General features: G+C 44.6%; 1 protein-coding gene across 1 annotated transcript; it reads left to right on the forward strand. All coding sequences in view use genetic code 11, as the record gives it.

Annotated features, from left to right (window-relative positions):
* Positions 1–725: 725 nt before the first annotated feature.
* On the forward strand, positions 726–12,961 carry EGR_06011 (TGF-beta receptor type-1; the record flags this gene model as incomplete). Its single annotated transcript, XM_024495260.1, has 8 exons — positions 726–774; positions 1,962–2,364; positions 2,436–2,662; positions 3,432–4,131; positions 7,028–7,268; positions 11,235–11,597; positions 11,675–12,138; positions 12,868–12,961. 8 exons carry the CDS (start codon positions 726–728, stop codon positions 12,959–12,961), a joined length of 2,541 nt encoding a protein of 846 aa, XP_024350344.1.
* Positions 12,962–13,844: the final 883 nt, after the last annotated feature.

The following is a 13,844-nucleotide window of genomic DNA, read 5'->3' on the forward strand; positions in this document are numbered from 1 at the left end:
GAAGGCCAGCCCACCCAGCGGGGTACAAGAAGACAAATTCAAAAGTCCAAAAGTAAAGCCTCACCAATATCGAGGGATAAACCACCATCGTATTACATATATTCGACATGCGGAAGGTAACGGGACTGCTGACATAGTCCGGAGGCCAGCTCACCAGCCAAGGTACAATGGTCAAAGCAAAGAGGCCCTTTACCAAAGCTAACCGTTAATGAAACAGCCAACATTTTACACGCTTCTCTACGCCTATGAAATATAATCTGCCCAAGTGATACCTTTCCTTTCATTGTTAGAGAAGTCTTGGCTTGTTGCACTACTTATGTAAGTGTTAATTGATTCAAATTACACTTATTTTTGAGATTTGGAGATATATTAGGGGTGATAATGCAAACGTTTTTGAGGATCATTCCAACCTTTGGATGGTAAGTGACTTAAAATGTAGGTATCGCTGGTATCTGCAGCGCCGCCACTAATTAACGGTGTTTTGTGTTAGTTTTAATATTTAAAAAAGTGTTCCATGTTAACTAAACAGTCGTGAGGATAAGTCAGTGTAGGGCTAAAACATTTAATGCTCCGTTGGAGAGAATGATGAGTCAAATACAACTTCTCAGTCAAACTTATATTTTCTGTGTTGTAAGCTGGACTAATTTATTACTATAGGTTAAAGAAACTTTTAAGCTTGTTTTGGTGTTTTAATCCAAAAGCCGAGCACTTTGTCTTGAGCAGCAATGCGTGTCTCTTTAACAAGCTGTAAGCAGTTGGGAGTAGTCAATCACGGTTAGTTGCATTTTGGCTTAAAATTGCAACCGTCGGCGTGTTGGTCTTGCTCAGCAGTATGGGTTGTAAATTTCATGATACTTACATGGGCATTTTTAACGAATATCCTTGAAGGCAAAACATTTTCTTGAGATTGTGATCTAGCCTCTTAGGGAACTCATCTAGCGCGTTTGCGAATTCCGGTTTTTAACTGAATAACACTTGGGTTTCTACTGATTGCTTGGCAAATGGACTACACATTTTAGCCCTAACATTTTCACTTCTATGCATAGAATTGCTCCCGTTACTTGATTTATAATAACATACAATATATCCTATCCCTAAAACCCTTTGTTAATCAGGAAATTTACTGTGATACGATGGTGGTTTCATGAACAGGTCTTTCCGTATCTCGCTGGGTGGGCTGGCCTACGGGCCATACCAGTAGCCCAAACACCTTCTCCGTGCTGAATGTATATTTTGCCCGAGTATTGTGTCTTCCTCCGTCTTCAGGAAAGTCTCGGGACGCTGCACTACTTTCCACAAAATGGCCTAGTTTTGTTCAAGTTTAACACAATTTTTAGATGAGCAACATCTTTGTTATTAAGCCCTTTGAAGAGTCTTAAAATTTTGTGTTAGTTCAAAACTAGGTCATGGTCCCCGCACTGTCTTAGCACCTTTGCTTTGATTTTCATTTTATTCTTTCAAGGGCATGGTTTGTTTTAGTCATCCATTTGAAGGCGCGGCGTGTGAGTGCGTTTCGTTCGCTGCTCTTTTATCGTTGCTGGTGGGCTTACGCTTAGCATAAATGCCCATAAGGCGTCGAGCTCTTGCTTTGGCAAATTCATCTCATCAATTTCTTTAAGAAGGTATGGCGTTTATTAATGGGCCTCTTACTGCCCCATTATATATCCCTACTTTAAACTTCATGTGTTCTCACCAACTTTTGCCGCCTTTTCGCAGCGATAGCTGCTTAACTTTTGTATAAGGCATAGTCGATGTGCCGTCCTTTATATTTTTTTTCTTTTTGATGCTCTATTTGAAATGTTCATCACCTTGTTAAAAAGCATCTTGAAACGCGTACCCACCCTTCCCCTGTTTGACCTCATTAATGCAGTGTAATCATCTATGGATTTTCCCTCACTTCTAATTAAATTTTAATTCGCAAATCTTTTCTGTGTAAGTTTAGTACTTTCGCCCTTTTTCAGAACCCCCAGATTCACTATATGGCGTATACCTCCCCGACCTTCTAACCACCCTCGAGACCAAAGACTCCAAGCTCTTTCCCGACATGTTTGCCCTCTCGCTACTCCTCCTTTTTTCTGCCGCTAAGCCGTCCATAGCAAATCGGAAAGAATGTCTGAAACTCCTCTGCAATCCTGATGAAAGTGACTGCCATCCCTGTACAGGCATGTCCGTGGACGAACTCGGCACATGGCGACGCTACATTGACGCTCTGCTACAGAATTTCAATGACGAGGAGAGCAATAATGCTTACTACCGGCAGATTCGGGAGGAGCCCTTTTGCTGCACAATCTCACCTGGAGAGCGTTGCATTATCAAGCTGATTAATGAACCGAATGTGCCGCCTCACAGGCTCTACGAAATGGGGTGTGTAGGGTCTCTTATTTTCTATCCTCCACTTTTTTACGTCCTGATTATTTCTTTCGGTGTATCTATAGATGTTTGCGTCAAAAGGACTTCTGGAAGCCCTTCAGCTGTGAGTCGGCGAACATGCGCTGTTGTAACTCATCCTTCTGTAATCTGCCTCTGAAGGAGGAATTGTCGAAGTTGATTGTCGAGGTGCCCAAAGACAACACCCTAATTGTGATTTTGTCCATCTTTCTTGTCCTTGCTGTCCTAATGCTTGTTGCCGGCTGGTGCTTCTGGCGGTGTCGAGGTAAAGCTGGTACGCGTCCTTTTTTGTTTGTCTCGCCTTTTCTTTTTAATTTATTAATTCACCCCTTTCTTCAATTGTAGACTGGAGAAAATGTAAGTTCACCTTATGGCATTGGGTTTGCATCCCTTAAATGCGTAATGAATGTCTTCTAGTTATTGTTTCTAGATAAAGCAAGTAAATGGTGCATATTTTTATTGCTTGAAAGTGATAATTGATTTAAGTAGAATCGTCTTCACACCTTTTGTTACCCTTCATCGCGGAATCGCGAAATGTGAGAGATTCAATGTATTTACAGGGTCGTTTTTTGTTTTTAAGCCAACGAAAAAATGAGTGTTTTTGCGGTTATAATACAGCTAATCTGTTTTATTTAATTTTTATGTCGTTAGCTTATGATTTAAGGCTAGCAGCTTTTTAAGCTCATAAATGAAGTTGTTTTTTTATGAGTATTTAGAGTTCGTGTCTACCTCATGTTCTAGGCTCATCAGATTGTCTTCGGATTGTGTTAACATCACTACACCTATCAAATTTTTCTTTTGTTTTCATTCATCCTCCGTCATCGAAATACTGGTATCCTATGCAAAAATCACGAAGTCGCTGAGAGTTGTTGAAACTATCATTTGATGTGCATCCTATGTATCGAGTTATTAAATCTAATTCTGTTAGATCTATTCTTCTATCTCATGTCACAAATGCGCAAATTCATTTTCCCATTCCAATCAATCACCCTGCCATAAAGGAGAGGGGGAAGTTTAAGGTGATTTACTTCACCGTATTTCAGCCTCCCAAGCACCCGTTTCCATGATTGGTGCTGGGTGTATCGGCGATGCCACAGGTCACACGTCTCCGAGCGACACGCACCCTTGGCACATGGTGGAATGCGGTGCCAGTGGCGCCTCCATGGTAAGCGCTATACCAACCGCTACCACCGCCGCTAATGCCAGCGCCGTCGCTGTCAACGGGGGCGTTCTTAACGCCACCGCTGCGAATAGTGGGGTCAGTGTCGCAACCACTCTCATCGACTCAGTCCCTCTCCATCCCTCTCGCACGCCCTTTCTGATGGCTAGTTCCTCCATTTCCTCTGTGGTTGCTGTACGACCTCCTCGGGGTCTTGGAGCGATTCCAACAGGTGTTTCGTCCTACCACAACTCCATCGGTGGTTCTACGGTCGTCCGGGGCTCGGAGGTTGTTGGCCTTGGTGGTGGCGGCGCTTCCTATACAGCTGCTAGTGGGGGTGCTTCTATGCTCCCCGCCTCGTGTTCTGCTCCGCCTGGGGCTGGTGGCACTCTGGAAATCACTCTATCGGGAAGTGGGTCGGGTGCGGGTCAGCCACTGCTAGTGGAACGCACAGTTGCGCGTCAGGTCACTTTGAGTGCACGTATTGGCGAAGGACGATATGGCGAGGTCTGGCTCGGCCGACTGCATGGTGATCAGGTGGCTGTGAAGATATTCTCCAGTCGGAACGAGAACTCGTGGATTAGGTGGGTGGTGTTGACATTTACCTCTGTCTTTCGGCATCGACTTCTAGGGTGGTGCTAGGTCCTGGAGGGCTACATGTTCCAATCACGGATTAAAGTGTGCCCCTTCCATGTGTTGGATTACTAAGATCTCATTCCATATTCCTTCGATGAAAAATCATAGGTCTGGAAAGATTAGTATTGGAATAAGAAGCTCTTCATCACATTTGAAATCTGTTTCTGCTGTTTCAATAATGGTTGTTGATGTCTATGAATATTGAACTGTTCTGAATTATTTCACTGGATAATCAAATATAGTGCATTATAATATTTGAACATCTTTCCTGGTCGGTTTTGCGGCTGTTACTTGAAAACTATCTGATGATTTCAGCCGTCATTAAAACGGATCGTGAATCTTAAAAGAACCTCAGCGGTAATCAAATGTCTTCTTATTTGTCTAAGTGTTTAAATCTCTGAATAGGTTGTGTAGGGATTATAGGGATAAAAAAGGTCTATGTAGTTGCTTTGGAAACCTTAACGATGAAATGCGTAACTCTATTGGTGATGGGACTCAATGCATTTTCAGATAATTTCGATGTCGATGTTTTTTGTTACTTTGATGTCTACTGTCTTTCGTTTCACAGCGATATCAGACCCTGGGAGCAAAACTTTATGCTCCATTTGAAGACGATTCAATGTCTTCTTTTCTGAACGGTTCTTGTTGCTGGAATAGCACACTCTTCAGTTCACTCACTCAATGATGTTTTACTTCTTTGAGAGGACTACTAGCACTGGTTAAGTCGAATGAAAGAGGAAGATAGACACCCTCTTGAGGTCATTTAGGCTTTTATTCTTTCCTGTGCGAGTGTTGAACTTCGTGGATAGGCTATTCTGCAGGCGGTTTAGTTCGTAACTCGCCGCCTCTTATTGGAGCGTAGACCTTCAAATTGCAAAAGTCCAGTCTCCACATTACCGCCTAAGACATCTCTAGTGTCGATGCTGGCCCAGTCAATGGCCGTTGTTATGATGCAACAGGCCGCGTGCACACAAGCCTAAGAACTGTACTGTGCCGAACCAGGTTGTGCTGTGCTGTGCTGCGCTGCACTGCACTGCCCGCTGCCGTTTTTTGTATGTGCGTTGTCGTTGTCGTCGTCGTCGTCGCTGTTGTCGCCGTGACTCACCTCAACGTTCTCCCTCCAACTCGCGCGCCACTTGGGTTGACCCAGCTTTCGCCACCGACAGAGGCCTTCCCTCCTTGCCCTCGTGGGTGTGGCGAGAGGGAGAGCTAGTGAGCTAGCCAGCCGGCGAACTACACCCGATTCGGCTCTCATGAAGGATGGTGGTGGTGTTCTGCGTGTGCTTGTGTGTGGGACGGTGGGCGTCCCCCTACTGGGACAAGGCCGTGGCCACGACGACGGTGGCAGTGGCGGTGGCAGCTAAAGTGTGATGAGAGGTGCTGATGATGTGACTGCTTCTGCTGCTGCGACCCTCCCCCGCGTCTCTTCACAGGAAGCACAATAGAACAATTCGTTTTGTCTAAGACTTGGGCATCTGACGATTGGGCTTGCTGCGTTCCTGGTCTTCCCTCTGGCTCGCTGCATTAAGTGTTTAAATTCACTCAATCAAAGTCTAGAAAGCTCGGGTAATGGGTTTATTCGTTTTTGGGCCCAAATATTAAGAACCGATGATCAGCGCAAGCAGTCGATCTGGCCAGTCATTTTGCACATCCCAGCTGTACTTGGAGTTCATTTTTGTTTCCGTGATGGTTGATCGCTTTTAGTCCATCGAAAGACTTATGGAAAGCCCCATTGTAGCAATCACCTAGTTCCTTCCAGCTAGTTGCTATTAGGTGATCGGCTCCACCCGATCAGCAATCCATTTCCTCATCTTTTGGTCTGCAGGCATCTAATACTTAAGCTTAACCTCGAGAGATTGTAATCTTCTGAGGAATTTTGCCTTTGAATTGCGTTCGCGCGGGTCGGTTTTGCTTAATGAAAAATTTGTTGCCCAATGTTCGGATGCATTGCAAGCCAATTTATCTGCTTATTTGCAGAGCCATGCCCCCTGTAGAAAGGCCACCCGAATAAACGAATCAAAGTGCTCTGATGTCTTTCCAAAATGGAAGACTTAAATTTGGCTTATTGACACAAGTTGGGCGTTACGCAAATGCAGTCGGTTGCGTTGAACACGTTCGCATATGCACACCCAATTAAAATAAATCAACTGCATTGTTTTGGTGTTCGGTGCCATCCTGGAGGCAAGGAGCATCCTTAACGGAATCAACGACTTTACCACTCAATGGGTAATGTAATGAAAATGGCAGATTTTTGTTTTGTCTTGTGTTTTTACAAAATAATATGTGCTTAAGAGGAAGCTGATCCAAATTCAAAGCAATTGAAAAGTCTCCATTAGACTTAGTGTTGTGGGTAAAAGGAAGTTAGTTTTGTATGTAACGTTACGTTACATTGTTTGCTTCTTAGGAATTAAAAAAGTCTGTCTCAAAAATTTACAGGAAGAACGGCAATAAGCGCCGTCCTGACATTAACCATTGTGCTTTTCAGTACTTGTAAGGAGTTCACATGTTTAAAGTCTTGACCTGAAGAACCCACCAGGGTTTTAAAGGGTACGCCAGTCGAACTACTCGAAACTACCGAAACACCGACATTGTATGTTAAAGTTCTGAAAATTCCGCCCTCTTTACTCCGTGAAAAGATTCACCAACTTAGTTGACGTGCTGATATTACTACAAATACTTCAAGACTGCAATTTATCAGATTGCTCACCTTCAGATGCTACTCTCAGAAAAGCGATCTGAGTCTAGATTTGCCGCTGAACGGTATGTGTACCAACCCTTACAGGGGAGCCACATGCTGCAATTAGTACTGTAATTATTCCACTGGATTACTTTCTTCGCCCTCAGAGAGAAGGAGATCTACGAGACAGCAACTCTGCGTCATAGCAACATCCTGGGATTCATCGCTGCGGACAACAAGGACAACGGAATCTCAACGGAGCTCTGGCTAATCGCTGAGTATCATCGTCTGGGTTCGCTCTACGAGTTTCTCCAGTCGCACGCCTTCACTCTTCCCGCCCTCATCAAAATGGCCTCATCCATTGCCAACGGACTGGCGCATCTCCACATGGCCATTGTTGGCACCTCGGTAGGTTGGTGGGATTTCTATCCCCTGTGGGCCTACCTGTGTGTGTTATAGTACGCGCACTCCCCGCTTCGCATTCACCTATCCACGTTTCATCGTGTGCAATCTTGTGTGGGGGTGCTTCATCCGTTAGATTGGGGCTATCTTTCTCCCCCTCTGTTACGCCTTAATCACTGTTCTGTGCCATTCTTATCACCAAACACACTCACTTTTGTGCGATTGCATATGACTGTGGTCTCCTTTCCTTCTTGTCCAGTTTTATGCTAATTTTGGGAGGCAATTAAGGGAAGAGGCTAAAAATAGCCACATTTTGTGCTTTATTGGCATCCTTGTTCGTGTTTTGAAATGCTCAATAGACCTTGGGTGCCATTGTTGAGAGCTTGAAAGTTGAGTTTTCCCATTTTGCGGAACGTTGCTGGTTCTGATCCCTTTTGCACCGCCTTTGGGCATCAAGGGTTCTTTGTAATAGTTTATCAAACTGATGTTGACCTTAAATTGTGCCTTTTGTTATCTCTTCAGGATCTGCTAGCCCTAAACTGCTGCCGTTTTACCAGGTTGAGGCTCTGTTTTTTGTCCAAACGTGAATTCTACTATTTGTTGAACTTATTTTGACTGCTGTCCCATGGAAAACACGAAGTTTTTAAAAAGTTAATGTTAGTTAGATCCCTTCATTCATTATCTTTCCTCCGTTTCATTGTCACATTTCAAAACCTTAAGATTTTTATGTACGGTAAGTCGTCTTTGAACTGCCTTCTAAGCTTTGTTAATTCTGAATGTTGAGTTCTGTTGTTTCGAAGAGAAGACCGTTCCTAAAATGCTTTTTTTTCGTTATCCCGAGGCTCGGACTTGCGTCAAACTGGAATTTCGGGAATTCGGCCGTCATTAAACTTGAAATTGCTCTTATATTTGGTGCTGTCGTTTACGACCACAAGTTCAATCCCTGTAAATTTTCTCTGTTAAGTCATGTATGTATGTCCCACTGTCAATCCCTCAAAGGGCACTCATAGTCAGAAAAAAGTGGTGAAAAAGTGCCGAATTCGGATGTTGATGACTTAACAAGTTGGGAACTGACTCCCTGTCAAAGCATTTCCTGAATGGAGTCGTAGAAGGTAATATTGGTTGCGAAATCTCTCGTTTGTTTCTATGGTGAATCTTCTTGATGTTTTTTTATCGTCTCCCTGTCATCGCGTAGTTTAGGTTACCTTGTTTTCTGACTACCCAGCAGCAATCATGGGAAATGAGAATCTTTGAAATTGACCTTGCTTAAATAGTACAGTTCTTTCTACTGAGTCCAAAATGATTAGCTTATTTATTGGTCTTCCATGATTTAACAATATTAGGACCTTGGTGTGGGTTCGTCTTGAGCTTTGTCGTGGAGCGAGTAATCACGGTTATCAAGTAAATGGCTATAGCATTTATCTCTTAGTTTATCCTCCATTCCATCATTGAATAGTGTTTGCTACTATTCGCTGACAACTAACGCCTTAAAGGACAACCATATTTGGTCATTCTGAATGCTTCCCATCGAATTTGATGCCATTTGCTTACTGAAAGCTGCTTAATTTGACTCTGAGGCAAAATCATTTCCACTTCGCTACTAGCTGACAATTCTGCACTTTTTTCATCTTGTCAGTAAATATCGTGTTCCGTGGTAATGGATGAGTGAAAATAATTGCACATGTCCCGATCAATTCATTCGTCTCTTCCACTCCTTTTTTACTGCCTGTGGCGCCGCTCTACAAAGCGCAGTTTCAATTTCGCTTTCCCCCTCGCCCTCTCTCTACTAATTGCTCCATCAATGGTGCACAGCTCAGCTCATTTTTAACATAGCTGACAAATGGAATGGATAATAGATCAATCCGGCCCTACCCGCGAACTCAGTCCATTCTGTAGCGAGCTTAATGCCTCGTATGTGTTTACGGCCAAGAGCCTGTGCGTTTTATGGGAGACTGCTAGCGCCTACAAGCGCATACACACGCATAAACAGGTCGCTCTTGTTGACATGTTTGTATGCGTGTGTGTAATTTCTCAGAGCTTCACCTCGTCACCATCGGCCTCTCTTGTCCGGTGTAGGATCGCACTGTGCTATAATGGTAATGGTGCACCCCCCGTGTGCGTGCGCGCTTGAGACAATTAGCGGTGCATTCGCGACCGTTCTTCATTCCTCCACGTTCGCCCCCTCTTTATGGCCCCACGCTGGCATCACTCACATCTGTCATCACTAGCCCACCCCCTTCCCCTTGCCAAATGACCGGAACTCCACTTATCGCACCATCTCTTGATTGATGTTGCCCCGCGAATTGGTTGAGCTACATCTGAGTCCCACCTCTTCGTCTCTCTGGGGCCAGATTCTAAAAATAAACACCTTTTTCTCACACGACAATCGGTAGACCTCCTATCACATTCAAAAGGGCAATGATTTCGGAACTATTCGTCTTCTTTCCGTTTCCGCATTTATCTAAAATCAAAATAGATCTTGAGCCTCCTATTTGTGTGTGTGCCTGTCATTTTATGTGTGCGAACAAGCTTACAGCTATTGATAGCCGCCCTTCCTCCGCTTTTCGTTGCCTAGGCAACTAACTTAGATTTCTTCTGTACTTTTGCGCTGATTTTTTCGACAACCTACTCTGTACTGATTGGACATGTTGCAGCGCTGTTTTTGGGAGCTTTCTGTTGTTCAGTGGACTAGTCTGAATGGGGAAGGTGCCGTTAGCTCTTTGCGTTAAGCGTTTTACTGAGTCCTTAAATTTATTGAGATCGAGGCGACGAATTTTTCTACTTGAGAATAGTTGAAAATCTTAATAATTTCGTTAATGTATTCTTCTTCTCTCTGTAATCATCAAGAGATCTGTTCATTTTCCCCAACTCATGAAACGTTGTCGGTTTATTTCTTGGATGTCAAAAAGAAGGAACTATTAATTATCCTTCTCTAGTGACTTCGAACGTTCAGTTAGTGATTGAACGTTAGTCATAGCCCAGCCTTTTAAGCATCCATTTCATGTCTAAAATAGTTTGCTAGATCTCCACACTCATCGATAAGTCTGAAAATCGGCGAATACTTCTACTCCAGTGAATGGTGAAATCTTATTTGCCAAATGTCTTGTCATTTGCATCAGTCAATGCTTCTGCGGTGCTCCTACACTCTTCCTTTTCTCTTTGAGCATCTAGATGATTGCTAAACTTGTCTTCAAATGTGTGAGGGCGAGTTTGGAATCATTTTTTAGAAGTTGGTAATTACTTGAATGATCGGTTTGTGATATAACTTTATTCGTGAAGTGAATTGATTCCTCTGTCATCTGTTCCTTCTCTTCCGTCTCTTCTCATGTTAAACGAGGAAGAGACTGTCGGTGTTCTTCATCTATAAACTTACCATTTGCTGAGTCATTGAGTGCATTGTATCCCTGTTTCGAGAGTGTTGCTATTAGCCCTTCCTCCTTTTTCACCAAATTATATATGTACATTCAACCTCTTGAACAGTTGGCCGGCGCTTCAAATTTGTCTACAGATATGGAGGTTATTGGGCAACTTTTACCAAAATGGCTCGTCTAGAGCATTTCTACGCTCCTCCTTTTCTCTGAAAGTGGGCACTTGTACGTAATCCGTTAAATGCTTAGTTGTTAAAATTAGCCTCATTTATGCTCTTAATTACCAAACAGTAACTGCTAACTTTGCCTCTCTCCAACGATTCTCAAAGCACGATTTACGTAGGCTATGGGTATGAGTTAGTGTGTACTCCCACTCCTACTGAAAATAGCAGTTGCGTAAGCGTGTTGTTAGTTTTTCGGACTCAGAAAGATCTACGGCACTGATTCGCATCCCCGCTTCTACAACGCAAGCGATAATCGACCTTGGATCCTTGTGTGTGCTACTTTTTCCCCCTATGACTGCGAAACGGCTGTGATTTATTACTCAATTTGCGCAGTTATATCTCCCCTTGCGATGTACCTACCTTCTCGTATTTGTGTGAAGAAATTACTGTCTGACATGTGTGCATTTTTCTTTTCGAAGGGCAAACCACCAATAGCTCATCGTGACCTCAAATCTCGAAATATTCTGGTAAAAGCGGACGGTGAATGCTGTATCGGGGATTTGGGCTTTGCCGTGAAGTACGACAGTCTCACCGGCAGCGTAGATATCGGTCACAACACGGAACGCATTGGCACGAAGCGGTACATGGCACCGGAGGTACTAGATAACACCCTCTATGCCCATTCTTTCGATGCCTACATGCAAGCGGATATCTACTCGCTGGGTCTGGTCTTTTGGGAGATGACTCGACGTGTCTATGTTGCTAATCTCTACGGTCCTGAGGAATATCAGCTTCCCTATCAGGTTTGGCGCCTTCGAAAGTCCTCCTTCTCCCTTTGAAAGCCCTTAGCTTGATCTGAAGGTTCGTGTGTCTCTTATAGGATAACGTAGGCCCTGATCCCTTGATCGAAGAGATGAAATCCGTGGTGTGTGAACTGGGCATACGTCCCCATCTGCCATTGGTATGGCAGACGGATGCAAGTCTGCGGCTGCTTTACCACATCATGACGGAGTGTTGGTTTGCCAACCCTTCCCACCGTCTTTCAGCAATGCGAATCAAAAAGGACCTTGCGAATCAGCGTCAACAACTCGGCTCTCCAAGGCAACCGGGTGAGACTCCACTGCCTCCACATATTCTTCGCCAACAGCCCTCCAGTCTAGATGCCCTACCGCCCGGTTTATTTGTCTATCGATCGGTGGAGGCCGCCAGCGCCGCAAGTAACGCCAACACCTCAACGTTAGAGACAAATCAGGTGGGGGAGGCGGAGGTGGAGGCAGAACAGGCACTCCTTGCCTCCGGTGGACCCACTATTCAACCGCCAAATGTGGTTGCCACGGCAGCGGTGTCGGGGGGAAGAGGAAATCTCGGATATTGTTGATTGAGAAATAATTGTAGGACATCCACCCCACACTATCTCACCCCTGCATTTGTCCTTTTTTTTCTCCCCATTATATACACACGCGTGCGCGCTGTACAATGTGTATTTTATCACTCCTCCTACTCCCGATAGTCCTTAGTCATGTCTGCGTGTGTCGTTGTTGGGTGTTGAAGGTCACCAGCAGCATCAGTAAAGGTGGCACTAACGCCGACAGCATGTGTTGAATGAGTTGTCTGCGCTCTCCCGACCCCTCCACAAAGCCACACGTTATTATGCCCCCTGAAGCCTTGCAGGCACAAGTTCTCTTTGCTCCTACCTCCCGTCTCTGCTCTCCCTTCCCTCCTTCTCTTCCGCCATGCATCCATCAATGATGATCGCTGATGCTCCTCGTTAAGTTTCTCCTCTCTCTTGTGTTTATGTACATAATATGCATACATCTATATATATATGTGCGAGCAAGTGAGGTGTGTCTGCTTTTGGATGTGGACAGACCGACGTGCTTGCAAATTTAAGGACATCCAGCAGCTCTACGTCTCGCCACGTAGAATCAGACGGTATTTTTTCTTCATAAGGACCTGAAAGAGTCGTCTCTGAGCAGCCAGGCTTCTATTGAGGATTTTGAGAGTGTCATTAGCAAACAATCAAATTGAAGGTGGGAGCTGGTTGATCGCTTGAGCCGCTTCCGACAGCACTAGACAGACGGATGGTGCTCTGGTGGTTGTGGATTGGGCCGCAGCGACTCGGCGCCCCCTCCGTGTTATTTCAGCGGGCAGCCCTCGAAAGATTTGAACATCATGTGCTTCCTCGTATTTAGACCCTCTTAAGGCAAGCCGCGAAACTGAAGGAAAGGTCGCACTTTGTGATTGTGAGTAGTTTGGGATCTGGGGCTCTACCGAGGGTTCTATGATCTCCGAGGGGGTTTGTCAAACGGGTTAAAGTGGATGCGCTTGGTTGGGACTAAAGCATAGGGTGACAACCTCGGGGTTTGTTGCATGATAAATGTAGTGCTAGCACATTTTGTAAGTGGAGATCGATCATCGTCCGAATGCTATCCGTTTCTGGCATTTCGGAGAATTGGCTTCCAAACCCCACATCCACGTAGGCGATTAAGCTTTATCACCACTCACTTCAAGGAAGATTTTAAATGTCTGACCTGGAGGTTTTGTGCACCTTCGATAAGCCCTGAAAATCATTCTTATAAATTTAAAGACACAAAACGTCCAAAGACTGAAGACCAGAAGATAACAAATTTTACTTAGCTGAGCTTGAAAGCAGTGAACTGAGTGATGGTTCTGGAAGGTGGAAATTCGGTACTTCTCCCTCAATCGCTTGAATGCTTCTCCACACCCCTGACGAGGAGCCATGAGATTGGAAAAGGGAACTTATTTAATAGTTGTGGGCAGTATTTATGCCTGAATTCTGAGGAGGCTGCCAAAATGCGTTTTGAATGATTGCACCATCAAAGTGACATCCTGGCTTGCCTCCTGTTGAATGTCTAGAAACACCTTGTTTGTTTACCATTGCTGGCAATGCTTAGCATCTGTTGCTTTGTGTAGCGCCGCGCAACTGCCCTAAAGATGAATGAAGGTCGAGTACTTGGGCAAAGTATGTATTGCCGACCTACAGAGGGGTTGGGGGAGGGGTGCTGCTGTCATTGTTCCGGGGGACCATA

Source organism: Echinococcus granulosus, assembly GCF_000524195.1.
Source record: "Echinococcus granulosus chromosome Unknown EG_S00049, whole genome shotgun sequence".
Lineage (NCBI taxonomy): Eukaryota > Metazoa > Platyhelminthes > Cestoda > Cyclophyllidea > Taeniidae > Echinococcus > Echinococcus granulosus.